The sequence below is a fragment of the Nelusetta ayraudi genome, unplaced genomic scaffold, assembly GCF_046127955.1.
Source record: "Nelusetta ayraudi isolate G7.1 ecotype Tasmania unplaced genomic scaffold, CSIRO-AGI_Nayr_v1 ptg000146l, whole genome shotgun sequence".
Lineage (NCBI taxonomy): Eukaryota > Metazoa > Chordata > Actinopteri > Tetraodontiformes > Monacanthidae > Nelusetta > Nelusetta ayraudi.
This window is the reverse complement of record NW_027466196.1, coordinates 994,824-1,012,500: the sequence shown is the minus strand read 5'-3', so window position 1 is coordinate 1,012,500 and position 17,677 is coordinate 994,824. Positions and strand designations below refer to the sequence as shown.

Sequence of the window (17,677 nt, the reverse complement as noted above, 5' to 3'; positions counted from 1 at the left end):
GCAAGTATACAAATTTGTTTGAGACGATGCTAAATCAAGCTATGGCCCAGGGCCCATTAAGCAGCCCAGTTATTTTTAAATTTTTTTTAATTTTTTCTTTTTTTTTTTTACTTTTTAGCAGATTTTATATTTAAAAGTGCTTTATGAATAAAATGTTTTGTTATTTAATCCGGCCCTCCGAACTTGAAGAAAGCCAGTCATCAAACAGCTGCATCTCCTCCATGTTTGCAGTGTTTCCAGAGTCATTTCAAGAGCTAAAGACCCTGGTGGTTCTGGGTGGTTCTAGGAGCTAAACACCCTGGTGGTTCTGGATGGTTCTGGGTGGTTCTAAGAGCTAAAGACCCTGGTGGTTCTGGGTGGTTCTAAGAGCTAAACACCCTGGTGGGGCTTCAAAGACACTGATTTGGTTGCAACTTTGCGTTGCATCATTTTCCATTGACATTACAGCAACATGTTTTCTCCAGATCCCATGATAGGTTGTTTCCTCCTATGAGGTGGCTCACCACAACACTCCATCCATCTGCTGCTGCTCCTCTGGCACACTGTACAACCCACTGTGGCCCACCAGTCTTATTCTAGTTAGCTGACATCTTGCCAGGGAAGTAAATGGGAAACACGCTGTCAAGCGTTTACCTGTTGTTTACCTCCGCTGAAAGCTCCTGTTGAGCCTCAGAGAATTGATGTTTTTCTATATATTTTGTTGAGATTAAAGTTATCTAAGTGTTGTATACAGTTTTGTTTCTCATCGTGTTGCTTTATTACCTGATGCCTCATAAACAAAACAAAATCAAGAACACGATGTGAATACATCGGCCATCAGCTGTCCTTGTCTCTTGGTGCAGGCATTGCCACTGGCAGTTGAAAAGAAACTCTAGACACCTAACCTTGTGGTGATGATGTGATGTCTAACAGTTTTGGCTGCAAGGCTGAGCATTACTGAATGAAGTTCTTGTCATTTAAGTGTTGCTATTTTAGAAGCATAGAACCAACACCCTGTTAGAATATGCTTGAGCAGTAACATGGTGGTAGTGGTAGTAATGGTGGTGGTGGTGGTGGTAGAGGTAGTGGTGGTGGTAGTAATGGTGGTGGTAGTAGTAATGATGGTGGTGGTAGTAGTAGAGGTAGAGGTGGTGGTAGTAGAGGTGGTGGTGGTAGTAATGGTGGTGGTGGTAGTAGAGGTGGTGGTGGTGGTGGTAGTGGTGGTGGTGGTAGTAGTAGAGGTAGAGGTGGTGGTAGTGGTGGTGGTGGTAGAGGTCGTGGTGGTAGTAGAGGTGGGGGTGGTGGTAGTAGAGGTAGTAGAGGTGGTGGGGGTGGTGGTGGTAGTAGAGGTGGTGGTGGTGGTAGTAGAGGTGGTGGTGGTGGTGGTAGAGGTAGTGGTGGCGGTGGAGGAGGTAGTGGCGGCCAGTGAACTGGTCACGTGACCCCGTACGCCACGTCCGCTGACGGGTCAATGTGAAAAAGTGTTTCCATGAGACTTTATATGGATCTGTGTGGAAAAACCTCCTCATGAGAGCCTCAAAACCTTTGATCCATATCTGAGTGCAGTTGCTTCCATGTCCATCAGGTTTAGTGCAGCTCTAGGGGCAGTGGACAGCAGCTAGTGAAAGAATCCCAGGTGGAGCAGGCAGAAGAGTTGACAAGGCAGGACCGAGACTTTCCCACCACACGGTGCCCCTGCTGTTGTCTCATTGCTCTGCAGTCCTGGCACTGTTGACCAGGGCAGCTCGTCTTCCCACTGCCTGTTTCTGCTGATAATGAGGAAGTCTTGCTGACTCCAGTTTGCTTCGTGATGTCCTGTGTCAGTGGCCTGACTGGCATTCTGCACAATCAGTGTTAGTCGGAGCTTACGGGAAATGACTAAGTTCCTGCTGCTGTCCGCTCATTGTCAGCAAAGTAGGATACGGCCGTTTAAAAAAAAAAAAAAAAAAATACAGCTTTTTGCTGACTCGCAACATTGAAAATGTGACTTTTATCAAATCAAATTAGATTATTTAAACAAATTATCCACCGTAACATTTATTGTGTGGGGTTAGAGGACACAAATATTATATAGTATTGAAATGACTTTACTGGATTTTTACGATCAAGAGAATTTCTTCAAGTTCAGCGGGACGGAATAAAAAGTTTAATGGGCCGCATAGGGCCCCCGGGCCATAGTTTGCCCACGCCTGAACTAGAATTTTTTTTTTTTTTACAAAATAAAAGCGATATTTCGACAGAGTAAAATTGCGATTTGCAGGTGTTTTCCAGTGAAGGGCTTTTGGAAGCCCCTCTCCCTCATTTCCCTCTCTAATTCCTTGGATAAACCTGCATTTCCATGTTGTTTGCTGTCCACAATGGTTGTTCTATTGTGCTCTTTGATGACTTGCTCAGTCATTGCTAACCGTTCAATTCCTGCCATTGCTCTTCTTGACGTCATCACAGCCAAGTTTCACCAGCAAGGCTCCTCTCCTCCTTTGCAGGTGTTTGCCATCTTTGCCTTTGCCACTGCTGGAGGCTACTGTGGCACCACCCACTTCTCTGGCACCTGCCCTGGAAACCAATCAACCAAGGATTGGGATGTTGCAGTAGGCTTCTGCTACCCCTTCAGGTACCATGAAAGTTTTTTTTTTTTGAAAAAAATATCCTTTTTTTTTTAAAGACCAATATTGCAACAAAATGTAAAGTTTGCTTGCCTCTTGTGTTAACTCTCCCTCTGCAATCCCTGTCTTTCCATCATTTTCAAATAGCCGCATGCAAAATAATGACGTTGCAGTGACATTATAAACAAGGTTTATAGCCTATTAACCCTTTTCAACAATGTTCACCCACTGAGTGCGTCCAGACTTGGCCCTTAAGTAGTAACACAGTGGTGAAAATGATCTTCCTCGCTGAGGTACTTGGCATACAATCCAAGTCACAAAGACACAGTCACTTTCAGAAGCATTTACTAAGCGCATTGCTGCCAACCTAGAAAAGAAAATCAGCGCTCAGTACTGAGCCCTGTTTTTTTTTTTTTTTTCGTAGGTTGGCAGCAATGCACTTCCATATTTTTTTCACGTTTAAATGTTGACAAAACCCAGAGAGTTGCAGATTTTGTTTGCTGTGTTTCCCTCAAACCTCCTTCAACTCTGTTTGTATGCTCTCACCTTGCTCTGCTTGGACAGAAGAGCCACGCAGGTAAAAACTCTTTGCACCGCCAGCCAGGTGAGCCAGTCACACGACGGCTGTTTCATTACTCTGCCTTCCTGTGTGCGTCGCCCCCTGCAGGTTGTACTCCTACGCCTACTCGCTGCCGGCGTGTAATGGCAGCACCATCCCGGGCTTCCTGCAGGGCGACTTCTCCTCGTCGGCCGAGTTCTTTGTGTGCGTCGGCGTCTTTGGCTTCCTGTACTGCACCGCCACGCTCATCCTCTACCTGGGATACCAGAGCGTCTACCGCCAGAGCGCTCGAGGCCCCATGATAGTGAGTACACACCTTCAGCAAGTAAAGCCCGTGTTCACGTTTGGCATATGTCAGACTGGGAAAACACACTGGTAGAGTGGCAGAAGAAGTTCATTGTTAATTTACGTCTTTCATTTGCTGCAAAAGTACAAACTACACTCTGAACTCCTGCTGCCAATGTTCAAAGTGTCAGACGAGGACTTTTTTTCACCTTCCGATGCATGATTATCATTGCAGTCTTGTAGAAGACGACTCCTTTCATTGTGGTATTTCTTCACGTCCCACTGTGTGGATGAATGTGATGACTGCACTGTGTGACTCCCTCAACCCCTCCCGTCCAAACCTGTTTGTTAGGTGTCAGCTTGAAAATGGCAGATCACCCCCCCCCCCAATGAAATAGACTTTATATCTGCAACCAGCAGCAGATCTATTTCAGTAGTTTTGGCGTCACAGTGAAGGACTTGAGATTTCCTCAGCTGTGTACATTTCAGTATTTATGTTTAAAGCAGCTCGAGGTAACTTTTCCACCACAAGATTCCAAACTCAGTAAAGCTTGTAGATAAACCATCAATCCTCTGTAACTGCACTGTGTAACCTTTGAGCGCCAACCACTTTACGTTTATTTAGAGGCGGTCTTACACACTACTGTTACAAATACATAAGATTGTGAAATGACGGAATGGGAGCCCAATAAGAAACCTGGATGAAAGAGCAAGCAATCAAAGTGTTGAACGTTTGCTACGACGTCATTGCCAGTGTCTGTTTTGCATTTCACATCGGTGTTTTTCCTGAACACACACCGGCGCTCCAGCGAGGCCGCTGTTTGTATTTCCCCACATCAATAAACTGGCGCTGCAGTGTGTTGACTTTGTCACTTCAACATCTCCACCTACAGCTGCTTTAAGATACATGGTAGACAATGTTTTGTTTGTTCACCACCAGTACATCTAAATGTTGCTTTTTTTTTGGCTTTGATGGGGAAAATTCAATCCAACCTCTTTTTTTATTTTCCAATTTCCATGAATTATTATTATTACTATCATTATTATTGTCATTAGACCGCTAATGTGAGTTATTTTTGACGTGCTCCGTGTGTCCCCCTGCCTGCCAGGACCTGGTGGTGACGGCTCTCTTTGCCTTCCTGTGGCTGGTGTCCTCCTCAGCGTGGGGCAAAGGCCTGACTGACATCAAGTGGTCCACCAGCCCAGAGTTCCTGGTGGACCAGTGCAAGCCCGACTGCCATGCTGGAGACTTCCCCTCCATGGGTCGGCTCAATGCCTCTGTGGTAAGTGACCAGTGACCAAGTGGTGCTTTAATACCATGTGGCTGTCTGCCCTCCAGGAGTGTTGGCCCCAGACTTTCCGGGCCAACACTCCTGGAGGGCCACTGGAAGGTTGGCTGTTGTACAGAGATTGACTGGAATGTTTCTGTAGCTGCTGTATAGTTTCTTTTTTGTACTGTCATGTTAGTGCTGCAGCAGTGTCATTTCCCAATTTGGGACTCTGTCTATCCATCCATCTATCTATCTATCTATCTATCTCTCTATCTCTCTATCTCTCTCTAGCTCTCTCTCTCTCAGTGGTATCTGGTGATCAGAATTGAAGCTACTATTGTATCTTAAATCTCACAGGATGAGATGTGAACAGTGTTACGGTTCAAGATCTTCACACCATTCAATGGAAACACCTGCAAAGCTCAGTTTGTCAAAATTGTAGAAATGTCGCATTTATCTTGCGACAAACTGTCATGGAAACGCAGCTACAGTGTTCCATTTTTCCATACTTTAACCAACAATTTGTTTGTTTGTTTGTTTTTTCCCAGATTTTTGGCTTTCTGAACTTGATCCTGTGGGTGGGGAACTGCTGGTTCATCTACAAGGAGACGTCTTTCCACAAGGACCCTAACCAGCAGCCAGCCACGGTGGAAGAAGGAGGGGTCTCTGGGCCTTAGCCCCCTCACCACCACTGGTGCTGCGTGGAGCTTCGGCCGCTTCCTGCTGCTGTACAAACACCACATCGTGGTTCAACTCGCCACCGATGTCATAAGAAAAACAAGTTCGATAGCCGAGATCCCCTCTCCGTTCTCCCCACACTCTGTCCCCTTCTTGCGTGACTGGCGACCCCTCCATGCCCACATGCATACACAACTCTAATTAGAAGTGCAAACTACGAAACTATTTCCACACAAACTGACTGCGCCTGTACTGTATTCAATCAGACTGACAGCTGTGTGTCTCTGTGTGTTAGCAGTAGACCTGCAGTGGCTTTTCTCTGCAACACCATGGTTCCCCTCAGGGAGTGAGGCCACTCACCTCAGTCTCTCTCCTCTAGTGTCTCCTCTGGAGGCTGCAGGGATGTTGAAGTTGAAGATGAAAGAGCTCTCGTGGTTGTTATATTTCACCCAGAGTCAAAAAACCACAACTTTATATTTCACGATTGGTCTTTTCTTGGCCTTAAATTTTTAAAGAACTGCCGGCTCGGTAGATTGTGTTGGCAGAACGCTGTTTGCTTTTTTTTTCTTTTTTTTTTTATTTGTTTTGCTACCGGCAGCCATTCCCTCTGTTTACCACTCGTTGCTTTTCTCTCTCCATGACCTTATTTCACTTCCTGTTTGACGATGTTAACGTTCTCTGTAACTCAGACTCACTCGTGTTTGCCTCTTGCAAAATGTGTCAGACTAGGACACTATTTATTTACGCCTCGTTTGTGTTTTTGTACACAGCAGCTGGTGCTTTGTCATGTGTTGGAACCCAGTGTGACGTGTCCCCCCCCCCCTTTTTCAGCAGACACTCGTCAATGTGCAGCTTCTCTTTGGCTTTCTTTGCTTTGATTTGGTTGAGTGCAACACAAACCTGCACCCCTGGTGAGTGGAGTTCAACTCACACTGGCGGTGGTGGTGGTGTTTGTCCCATTAGTGTAAACCTGCTGTATGTTTTTGACTACTGCCCAGAGGTTTGTTCTACCTGAATGTAATTTCCGAGACATTCACTGTTTGCATTGCACTTAAAGGGATTTCATGATTTCTTTCAAGACGAACTTCCGTGTTGTTGGATCCTTTGGAGAGGTTTGATTTTTCTACCACAGGCTCTGTTGTATGCAGTATAAACGGGCTGTGTAGCTCACCCAGTCAATGGTATATTTTCCGACAGCGGTCAAGACTTCTTGTGATATTTAATTTCAGCGACTTTTAAAAGGTAAATCTTAGTTTATTTGGAGTACGGCCATATCCAGACCTTTACGCTCTCAGAGATTGGAAATCGCTTCTCTTACGTTTGTTCAATGCTGTCTCCTAATTACATTGAAATTGAGTCGACAAATACTTATGTATTAGACATAACACGCTACGTTGGGATTTACAGGCGTTGAAATGCTCGCAAGTTGACAACTTGAATGCAATTAAAGCATCTTTCCTGCTGGTCTGTGCTGGTCGTCTTTCCTTTGAAGGAAATCCCTAATGAGCTTCATGTCAGGATGTTTTGTGTTCATGTGCCGCATGGAAAAAGCTGTAATGACAAAAACATTTTCGCGCCAACCCAAAGGTTATGCTGAGTTGGATGTGTCAGAGAAACGGCCCAGTTTTGGCCCAAAGGGTGAAGCACTACGCCTAGCGCCCTCTAGATGGCCAGTCTGGTAGCCCAGCCGTTAGGCCAAGCCCCGGAAGCTCATTTTAGCCGCTGGTTTCTGAAAAGCAACGCTCTCGCTTTAACTCAGGGTTTACTTTTGCATTTCCAATGAAATGAAGAAAAAGCTCAGAAATACTGAAGAATTTCGCATCACGATACCGGATGGCCGGGGATTCAAACTACTGACCTTCCAATCACGACTCCCCAAACTCTCGGCCACCACTGTCCTGACCTGGCAGGGGCAAACTACGGTCCGGGGGCCCATATGTGGCCTGTTAAACTTCCTAATCCGGCCCGCCTAACTTGAGGAAATGATGTTAATTATTAGTCAGTCAGTCATCAAACCGCTGTACTTCCTCCATGTTGTCACAGTCATTTCAATAAAGAGCTGAACACCCTGGTGGGGCTTCAAAGACACTGATTTGTTTTGGGTTGCATTGACTTGCTGAGTAAAAATAATGAGGCTCCTATGAAGAGAATCACTCAATGGAAGCGAATGCCTACTGAGGAAACGTGTGTACGAAGCAAAAGCCGTCTGCAGAACTGCTCAGTGGATGATTGCCCATCCCGACGTACTCGTCAAGATCACCAAGGGCCAAGTTCAAAATGGCGTAGCTTTATGTACAGTGCAACGGTGCCATTGTGGCATTGATGACTCGGGGCGTGCGTGTTGTTCAAAGTTCCATGGCATTCTGTGAGCTGTGTGTGCCGCACAGCCCGACTGTTGGAGTGCTTGAAGCTTAACCGCTTACAGGGATTAGCAGAGGGAAGGTGTGCTGGCGTCACGTGTCAAGACCTGTGATTTCCCATCACATTTGAAAAGCTGCTCGCTTTAGCTGGCGGCTAACGACATGGCATACTTTAAAAAAAATTTAAAAAAAACGAAAAAACTTGACAACTGTAAATATATTTTTCAACTCTGCTGAAGACACATTTTTTTTGTATCTTAAAAAAAAATAATTTTAATTTTACTTAACCAAAATTAAGCGAAACAATAACTTGACTAATTTGAAGTCAAATTGAAATGAATTTGGTCTCACGCTTACAGAAGGGTGTAGCATATCCCCGAGTGAATGAGGTCACACAAGGATACACGTTAGATAAAGTGCAAGAGCATCACTGTCATCAATGTGAAAAGTGTCAAGGGGAGGAATCCTAGGGCAGAGGCCCGACAGCAGAAATCAGACGACGGAGGTGCAACGAGGAGCAGTTTATTCTCAATACATATAATGAAGGGTGGATATTTTAGATCGTCTCAAAATATAAAACTTGTTTATGAGTTATTTCACACTTTTTTGTTGTTGAATACATATTCCTGATGGGATGCCTTGAGTGACAATCTACAATGCAAAGAGTCCTGAAAATGAAAGAAAAACCACCGTGTCAGAAGTACGAGTCCAAACCTTTGACCTGTGGAGCTTCTTGGTGGCGGCACAGAAGAACCCTCGGTTGTGTTTGTCTACGGGATTCCCTCGAACGCAGACTTGATTTGTCCCTTTCTAAAAGAATGTGTGTGGGTGTCTCCAGAGCGCGCACGCAGGAAGTTCCGACCCTGTCGAGAGCGCGAAAGATGACGTAAGTCGCTTGCCGCGCAGTGATGATGGCGCTGCGTGAACGCGCAGTTAAAGTAATGGCTGCTGTGGATCGGCGGGTGCCTAGCCTCGATGATTTTGTGGGTCAAAGCTGGACCGCCTGGGCAGAATGGGCCGGCGTGACAGCGGCGGACGGTAAGAGAGCACCCTGACGCAAGCGTTGGCAGCCGCGGAGCCGTTTAACCGAAGCGCCGGGCTTTATTTTCACGGAAACGGAGCACCGAGCTAACCATGTTACCCAAACAAAGACCCTGCCGGGTCCTAGTGCTGGGTGGGTAACATGTTGCGCTTTCCTCTCCAATATGTGCCCTTAAAAATTATGAATGATTCTGAAAATATAAATAGTTGGAAGTGTGCAATTTAAAAATAAATAAATAAAAAGTCTTACGAACCAATTATTGTGGGATGCATTTGTATTTTATTTTGTTACGATTACCTTTTTAAAAGGCAGCCGGGCAGCGATGGCATTGCATAGCGGAAGGAAGCTAGTATGGATGGCGAGCAACTTCTTCTTCTTCTTCTTCTTCTTCTGCCGCTACCGCCGCTTCTCCGAATGAGCTAAATCAGCCGGAGACAACGCGGCAGTTGAAGCTAACATGCTAGTACCGGGTCGGTACCGGTGAATGAGGAAGGGTCCGACGCTGCTTCCTCCATTGTAAAGCCCCTGGGCCAATGCCACACCGGCGGCTAACGCTTCTCTGTCTTCTTTCACTCCATTCACTTGTTGTTAAGGTTTAGCGTTTGATTGGCCACCTCCCACACACACACACACACACACACACACACGCACACACACACACACACACACACACCTCAGTGTGATTGAGGTGTGTGTGCAGCACCAGGTCTTCAATGATTGACCACAAAAGTGACCCAGCCCTTCCCAGCCAGGTTGAGTGCTGCTCAGTTCGGTCACGTCAGCCGTGATGTTGTGTTCAACATGTGACCTCCCCACTGGCTCACAGTCTGTCGCTTCTCTTTCTTCTGCCAGGTCCTGCTTTGGATGAGTGCAGCAAGAATGGCAAGAAGGCTGCCGAGGCCATGTCGCTCAGTAAAGAGGGTGAGTCTCTCGTTGTTGGACGACTCGTTGGGAAACAATCAGACAAAGACAACTTTTTGTCTTTGTGAAGCGCTGAATCACAACCGAGCGCTTTGAATGGCAACCCGGAGGAGAAGCCTCCAGAGCAAGGAAGCAAGGAGCCGCAGCGGGGACGCCTAGAGCAGGTCCAGACCCCAGGGGGTGCTCATCCTTCAACAGGAGAATTAGGAGAGAGATGGAGAATTTGAAAGCTGTCTCAAAGCACACGCCTGACACCAGCTGTTATTGTTGTGTCACTGTAGTGTAGGCAGAGCCTTGACTGGTCCGGATCAAAAACCCCAGTCCGTCCAGACCGAGACCAGACGCAGTAAACTGGATCAGTTGCAAACCATCATTCATTCTCTCTCTCTCTCTCTCTCTCTCTCTCTCTCTCTCTCTCTCTCACTCTCTCTCTCTCTCTCTCCATTTGAAGACATGTCCATCTTTGGCCTCTACCCCGGCCACGATGACTTCTACCTGGTCGTGTGCAGCCACTGTGGTCAAGTGGTGAAGCCTCAGGCCTTTGAGAAGCACTGCGAGAGGAGACACGGCTCTCTGGCCAAGCTGTACGCCAGGCTGCGCTCGCCCACGCCCAGTGGCCAGCCGCAGCAGAGGCCTCACCACGCTCACTCCCCCTCCCACGGCAGCAGCCCCGCCTCAGCGTCGTCCTGGGAGGCCCGCAGCCCGGTGCTGGGCCCGGTGCGGCCGGCTCCGACCTCACCGTCCACCCCACCGCACTTCAAAGCATCCAAGAACTCCAAGGATGCAGTACGGTAAGATGTCACCTCATTGGCTCTGGGACCAAGACTCTTGTTTGCTGTTCATCACAACATATACAGCTGAGTGCAGCACCAGGCTTCACCAGCTGCCATCCCATGACTGCTTGGCTGTGTCTCAATTCAGGCTCTGCATCCTTGTAGGTTGCATTTTGAAAGGAAGTTGCGTTATAGCACTGCGGGAAGGCTCCTCCCACTTCCCAATAGTCAGGACGCTCCAAATGCGTACTGGGAATGCGCCCTACTGTTAGCCCATTCCAAGGCTGCACCGCTACTATCCTTCTATCCTTCACCTCCTTCTGGGATCTGGGTTCCTGGGAAGTCAGCTGAAATTAGCACCATCTACTGGCAAAGACACAACGTATACATTTAAGTATTGAAATTAAAATATTCAGTTTTTAACGTAGGATTTTACTTATTTGAACATCCAACGCCATCGTTAGATGACGAACCAATGGTTAGCTTGATGCTATGAAAACGTCACTTCCGGGGTTGGCCAGCAGGAGGGAACGGCGGTGACGCAACCAGGAAATACGCCCAAGGCTAGACCGTCCCGTGTGGTTACCGGGGAGGCGGGGTTTGGGTCGGTCCTTCTGGGCCGGGTCCTTGTGAGGACGCTTCCTTCAGACGGAGGACGCTTCCTTCCAAGGATGCAGAGCCTGCGTTGAGACACAGCCTTTGAGTTGAATGGTGTGAAGTGATCGTCCTGGAGCCAATCATTGGCTCAGTCTTTCCTCCATTGAGTTGAATGGTTTCCAATGGTTTTTCTCTCCATTTTAAAGCATTTTAGCCCAGCAGCCTGTTATGATTTCTTGATGTGTTTTTCCCTCTCCAATCAACGTTTTCATCAAAATCCGCTGTTCTTTTGAACCGTGTCTGGAACGACTGGTTGTTTCTCAGGCTTTCAGAGAGAAATGTGTACAAACACTCGTTGGCTTCATCCTTGAATCAAGCCGCCTGAGTTTTTTTCCCCACAGAATGAATGACCTCACCAATTGAACTCCACACTGCACACATCTTCTCCCTTTGAACGCTGAAGGGAACTTCTGATGTCCTCTAGTTTTAAACTGCACCTGAAGTCTTCCAGCTGGTGTGCGTGTGTGTGTGGCTCAGGGGTGAAGCTTCCTTCCACCTCAGCAGAATTTGCTAGTCGTGCAAGAAGGGAGGAAGACGCTAAGATGCAACACTTTTGATTGATTGATTAATTGATTCATTTTTTAATTTGGAATAGCTTCTGTGCACATCAGCAAAACAATTTATACAAAATATCAAAAACAACAACAACAAAAAGAAATAGTGTCAAACACCCAAGAAATGATTATCATAAAATGACACATATAGCATATCTGAAAAGGAGTGAGACGAAGCAAAACGTATTAAATCTCACTCCCTTTCCCTCAGGTAAAAAAAAGTCAATCAGTGCAGTTAATTAATCATTCATACTGGGAAAAAGAAACACAACCAATCTGATTGAATTAACAACATTGACTATTGTGTCATGATGAAAATAATAATTAATAACAACACAACAATAATAGTCATAATAATAACAAATACTCCACAGAAAAACTTCATTTCCTCCCATTTTTAAAACACACCGCTATTCTTGTTGAACACGAGTGCGTTGTGTTTGTCCCTCAGCCACGCAGACTCGTCAGTATTCAAGCAGCCACACTCACTGGACCCTGCCATGAGCTCTCCACCCCCGTCGCTCCGAGATCCCCCCTGGCCGCATGGAGGCCCCCCGCCTGCCAGACCCTCGCCGCCGCTGCAGCCCAGCCCCAGGAAGGAGTCCTCCCTGCCCTGCGTGGTGCCGGCCCACCGAGTCCCCAGACCCTACAACAAAGTGGCTTCCAGTGAGTCCCACTGACCTGACAGGAAGTTCTGAGAGACGCTCTTCCTCCAAAATGTGCTCCGAGCTGCAGGTGATGTTGAGCTGCCGAGTTCTCCCCCTTACCTCCTCGTGTGTGTTGTGTGTCACAGAGAGGGAGTGCGACTTGGACAAGCACTGCGGCGTCCTGGACCCCGACAGGAAGAAGATCTGCACTCGCCTCCTGACATGCAATGTAAGTTCTCTGACAGGTTTGCAATGCTCATCCGCACCGAGAGCGTCTGCGAGCAGCGGCGGCGGCTTCTTCGGTTTTCACACCAGGGTTGCACGGTGGCGCCACCACACAGGAGGTACAGGTACTACCGGAAAAATGAGAATATCCAGTTAAAGTTGTTTTATTTTGGCAATTTAACATGAAAGATGAAAGCAACACATTTTATTGAGCCGTTCCACGCAAATTGACCTCTCAAGCAGTTCCTTGTTGTAACTTTTTTTCAGCTTATTAAAACCACAAAGCCACAAACTCAGAAAATTATTATAAAATTTGAGGGTTTTTTCAGGAAAAATCCAAAGAAATAAAAACTTGAAATATATTGATTTGCGTATTATTTGTTTATATGATATCTCACATTCACCTTTTAAGTTGAATTGCAGAAATACAGCAACCTTTTCAGGATATTCTAATGTCCTGGGTAGTTCCTGTAGTTTGCCGTGTGTATTTAAAACAGCGGTGCAACCAAACTGGCTGGGACGTCCCTGCTGGGTCTGAAGTATCGCTGAGGAAAAAAAAAGGAAAATTATACTAAACCAAACAAAAAAACAGCTGCGTTTTTTCTAGAGCGACGCTGTTTGGCGCTTCTGCGACGCTTCTGAAAGGCGCCCGCGCCGCCCCCTGGTGGTGTGAACTTGCACGCTGGACTCGCAGACGCTTTCGGTGCGAGTTGGGGGGGTAAAACAGCCAGCTGGTCTGTTCATTTCACTAGAGTGGCATCAATGTGCTTGCATAGATATTGATGATGGTCAACAATAAGAACTCGCTCCAATTCCCCTCGTCAGATCCACTCCATCCACCAGCGAAGGAAAGTGATGGGCCGGAGCAAAACCTTTGACCAGCTGGTGGCAGAACTGAAGACCAAGGTTCGGGAGAAAGGCTCCTCCCCTGTGGACGGAGCCTCGTCCACCGGACACTGTCAAGGCCAAGCTGCAGCGAAGGAGCAGGCGGGAGCCCATTTCTACAGGAGACCACTGGCCAGCCTTCCCGCCTTCAGGTCCACACCTTCTTCATAGCGTGCAACTCAAACCCCTCCCCCCTTAACCAATCATCAGCCGGGGCAACATTCATTGTTGCCTTTTACACTTTGGACTAAATGTGTTTATAGTTCTATATATTATATGAAGGGTGGCTGTTCTAGATCATCTAAAACAGTGGTCCTCAACCACCGGGCCGTGGGTCATTTGGTACCGGGCTGTACAGAAAGATTAATTAACTTCTGTTAAATTAATCCCGTTTCATTCATTATCTGAGTGAACACTTTTATTTTGAAAAATGACCGGATTCTCTCCGTTACTAATCTAAGATCTACATATCCATCTAAGGCGTCTCCATGGTGCTAGAAAGGTTGGGGACCACTGATCTAAAACATGAAACTTTTTGTTTGATACATATTCTGCATGTGTTCATTCATAGTTTTGATGCTTTGAGCGACAATCTGAAAGAAAACCATTCAGTCAGAAGTATGAGTCCAATCTTTGGACTGCTATGCTGTGTCTCAATCCACGGTCTGCATCCTTGGAAGGCAGCGTCCTCGGCCCAGAAGGACCGACCCAAACTCCGCCTCCCCGGTAACCACACGGGATGGTCTAGCCTTCGGCGTATTTCCTGGTTGCGTCACCGCCGTTCCCTCCTGCTGGCCAACCCCGGAAGTGATGTTTTCATAGCATCAAGCTAACATTGGTTGGTTGGATGTTCTAATAAGTAAAAAGCCTGCGTTAAAAACTGAATACTTGATGTGAAAGTTCAATACTTCAATTTATACGTGGTGTCTCTGCCAGTAGATGGCATTAATTTCAGATGACTTCCCAGGATGCTTTGCAGCAGCACGCAAAGCATCCTGGGATACAGAAGGAGGTGAAGGATAGTAGCGGTGCAGCCTTGGAATGGGCTAACAGTAGGACGCATTCCCAGTACGCATTTGGAGCGTCCTTCTGACTATTGGGAAGTGGGAGGAGCCTTCCCGCAGTGCTATGATGCAACTTCCTTTCAAAATGCAGCCTTGGAAGGATGCAGAGCCTGAATTGAGACACAGCCCTAGTGTAGGTTCATCAAAGGACCGTCTCCTATGACACACCAGTTGTCAAGTCGTTGTGTCCTGCAAGCGAACCAACCAGGAGCCAACCTTCTTCCTCCGCAGTCGATCTCCTGGTGAGAGCAGCGCAGAGGAGGAGACGCAGCAGGCGGACGAAGGAAGCGTCCGATCTCCGTCTCCGCTGGTCCAGGGGCGGATCTCCAGCGACGACAGCGACTCTGAAGTCCACGAAGAGGCTGCGGACTTCCAGTCTTCTGCTACACATCCCAGGCCTCTAGCAGTGAGCATCTGGGGGGCTGGGTGCCGGTTGGGGGAGGGGGGCTGGTATTGCTATGGGTATCCCAGAAGGCTGTGGCTTGAGGAGACCATGAGTAGATGACACCAGGTGCTTCACGTCCTCCTATGAAGTCCACGTCCCCTTTAACTTTAGGGACATTTTCACTCTTCAGTTTGATTGCTTGACGCTGCGTCCTCATGAATGGAAAATGGGGCACCACGTGCGTGAGGTTTCCAGTCAGACAGGAACCCTGTTGAGGTGTCACTTAGTTCCTTCAAAAAGACACCTGAAGGACGGCGGCCAGGTAACTTCTTGCTGTTGATCTCCCGTCGCCCAGGTTTGCTCCTTCGGCAGTCACGCCTTGGGCCACGGCATCTACACCTTTGACAGGAGACTCCACCACCTGCGGTCGGCTCTCAGCAGCATGCTGGAGCAGCACATCAGTACCCATCTCTGGAAGTAAGGAACCACAGTGGACCTTCTGGCATGAGTTGGACAAGGAAGCCCTGGCAGTTGCTGTAGGATTGATGAGAACAATTGTTTACTTTTGGAGGATCAATGATGGCATTTTTTATGATTATTGGATTATTGGCTTCATTCGTTGTGTTGTTTCGTTTTATTTTGAAGGTCAGTTGAAGATTTTCACTTCATTTCACCCCCTCTCCGCCCTCCTGCAGGAAAATACCTCAAGCCGCAGACCTTCAGTCGCCGCCTCCTTCGCTGAAGACCACCACGGCGTCTCCCCCACGCTCCCTCTTCATCCCCTCCTCCCCCTCCTCCTCCTCGTCCTCCCCCTCCTCTCTACACTCCAAGATGCGCAGCGCCGGAGCTTCTTTCAGGTCTTCCCTCAAAGCCTCGTCGCCGTCCTCTTCCAGCCGGGCCGCCGCCGCCAGAGCGCCGTCGCCGTCGCCGTTGTCTGCAGTTCCCTCGGAGAACTCTGGGGGCAGCGGCAGGGAGGGGGGCCCCCTACTGGGGCAGACCAGGAACCCTGTAGGACGTCCCAGCAAGCAGATGCTGAAACTGCGGGAGGAAGCTGCTGCTGCTGCTGCTCTCCGCAAGCGTAAAGCTCCGTCGCAGGACGGCGAGCACTCGGGCCCCGACAGGAACTGCCTCCTCCTGCAGGAGCGGGGGCGCCCACCCTCCTCCTCCTCCTCCTCTTCCTCCTCCTCCTCGTCCTCCTCCACCTCTTCTAAACCCACCCTTCACTCGTCGCTCCTGCACAGACAGCCCAATGGCACGCTCTCCCCCAGCAGCAAGTCCCGCCTCCATCCTCCTCCTCCTCTTCCTCCTCCTCCCCCCCCAGAGTCCCACTCCCCGGTGTGGACGTACCGGCGGACCCCTCCGGACCCCTACTCGGCCCCCAACAACTCCCACAGTCGTGTGATTGTGGGGGACTCAGGACTGCACGCTGGACAGGCGGCTGGTGGGCGGAGCTTTGAGCAGCAGAGCCGGCTGATGAAGAAGCGCAAGGTGGTGGTGGGCGGCGCCAAGGAGCGCTCGCCCTCCTCCAAAGCCTCCGTGCATCGCCTCCCCACCTCCTCCTCCACCGCCTCCTCCACCTCCTCGTCCTCCTCCGGCTCGGCCTCCTCCTCCTCCCCTCGCTCCACCTTCTACCCCTGGAAGGACAGCAAGGGTGGGGGGTTGGCTGTGGACAAGAAACTGGGGACACACAAGGTAAGAAGGAGAAAAAGTGAAAGTGTTGCTGAGAGAACTCGCAGGAAAAATCACCTCAGCGTCCCCAGAAAGATCTTTGTTGACACGTTTCAGTGAAGCTGGTCTGCTTTCGTCTTCAGGGTGAACAATCTTTGCAGAAAGAAAAGATTTGGATCAATGGCAGATTTGTGTGCGGCGTTAAATCACAACCAATGGTGTCTCAAAGCGTCTTTGTGCAATCAGCAGTGAAGCCTCCAGAGCAGCAGGGGGCGACAGCGGCCAGGAAAAACTCCCCTGTAGGAAGAAACCTAGAACAGATCTGGCATATAAATATATACATATACATACATACATACGTATGTGTGTGTATATATATATATGTATATGTGTATATATATATATGTGTGTGTATGTGGTTTTATCTTCTTTCTGCTTTGATCTGGTCCAAATAACTACTTGTATATTCGCTCAATGATGTGTTTTTTTCCAGCTTCAATTCACTCCACACATTCATTTTACCTTCATCGCTCCAACAATCGTCTCAATTCTAATGTTGATTTTTTTTTGTGTGTGTGTGTTTCTGTTTGTTTTGTTTCGTCCCACAGCCAAAACTGCACCATTAAGTGTGCCTGCCTTACAAGCCACTAGAGGGAGCCAGCGCTGCTCAGTCCAAGACTGAGGAAAACGGGACTTGTGTGCGTGCGTGTGTGTGCCTTTTGTGTATTGTGCAAATGCTCATGTATGATTGAGTCCAGTTGCTGATGTTTGGAGAGTTGTGTGCGTGTCTGTATGTGTGCTGTATGGATGATGTTGTGAGAATTTGTTGCCTGGATGAGAAGTCCTGAGGACGGGGATCATGTTGAGTCAGTCTGGACTTAGAAATACCTCAAGACCATCCGGTTATGCTGCTAAATTAAATATGTTGGTTTATTTAACAACAACAAAAGATTAAAATGTGTTTTATATATATAAATTGTTTGTGTGATTGTGTGTTTTGTTAAACATAAATGGGGTGGAAAATATATTTTGTTAAAACTGGCTTTACTGTCATTATTACAATAGCAATATTTTAAGGTCTTTGTGTCTCTCGAACTCCCTTTTCACCAGTGTCCCAGTGA

At 47.9% G+C, this 17,677-nt stretch overlaps 4 protein-coding genes across 9 annotated transcripts in view; 2 read left to right on the top strand and 2 right to left on the bottom strand.

The window, feature by feature from the left end:
- Nucleotides 1–6,842, top strand: part of sypl2a (synaptophysin-like 2a) — a 9,664-nt gene extending 2,822 nt beyond the window's left edge. Inside the window, exons 3-6 of the mRNA XM_076013259.1 lie at nt 2,463–2,590; nt 3,250–3,445; nt 4,536–4,709; nt 5,246–6,842. Of these exons, the coding sequence (XP_075869374.1) occupies nt 2,463–2,590; nt 3,250–3,445; nt 4,536–4,709; nt 5,246–5,374 (627 nt within the window). The 3' untranslated portion in view covers nt 5,375–6,842. The remainder of the gene's footprint in view (nt 1–2,462; nt 2,591–3,249; nt 3,446–4,535; nt 4,710–5,245) is intronic.
- Nucleotides 1–17,677, bottom strand: part of hdac11 (histone deacetylase 11) — a 400,302-nt gene that overhangs the window by 78,543 nt on the left and 304,082 nt on the right. For 3 of the 5 annotated variants that reach the window (XM_076013248.1, XM_076013251.1, XM_076013252.1), the window contains exon 12: nt 263–532. The gene's annotated coding sequence lies outside the window, so the exon portion shown is untranslated. Of the gene's footprint in view, nt 1–262; nt 533–17,677 lie in introns of those variants that run through there. The other 2 variants (XM_076013249.1, XM_076013250.1) reach the window with 2 other exon arrangements.
- barx1 (BARX homeobox 1) overlaps nt 1–17,677 on the bottom strand; it is a 214,368-nt gene that overhangs the window by 4,057 nt on the left and 192,634 nt on the right. The gene's annotated exons all lie outside the window — the stretch shown is intronic.
- Nucleotides 8,598–17,532, top strand: atxn7l2a (ataxin 7-like 2a). Of its 2 annotated transcripts, XM_076013224.1 has the most exons (10): nt 8,604–8,773; nt 9,630–9,698; nt 10,150–10,489; nt 12,134–12,348; nt 12,476–12,558; nt 13,380–13,591; nt 14,735–14,909; nt 15,244–15,365; nt 15,584–16,580; nt 17,165–17,532. In XM_076013224.1, exons 1-10 carry the CDS (start codon nt 8,644–8,646, stop codon nt 17,180–17,182), a joined length of 2,361 nt encoding a protein of 786 aa, XP_075869339.1. In that variant the 5' UTR covers nt 8,604–8,643; the 3' UTR covers nt 17,183–17,532. The 2 variants fall into 2 exon arrangements, with proteins under 2 accessions (XP_075869338.1, XP_075869339.1); XM_076013223.1 differs by having other exon boundaries at nt 8,598–8,773; nt 15,584–17,532.

Coding starts and splice junctions, on each gene's coding strand:
- atxn7l2a (XM_076013223.1), top strand. CDS start 8,644: ATGATGGCGCTGCGTGAACGCGCAGTTAAAGTAATGGCTGCTGTGGAT. Junction 8,774..9,629: donor CGGCGTGACAGCGGCGGACG/GTAAGAGAGCAC, acceptor TTCTTCTGCCAG/GTCCTGCTTTGGATGAGTGC. Junction 9,699..10,149: donor CATGTCGCTCAGTAAAGAGG/GTGAGTCTCTCG, acceptor CTCCATTTGAAG/ACATGTCCATCTTTGGCCTC.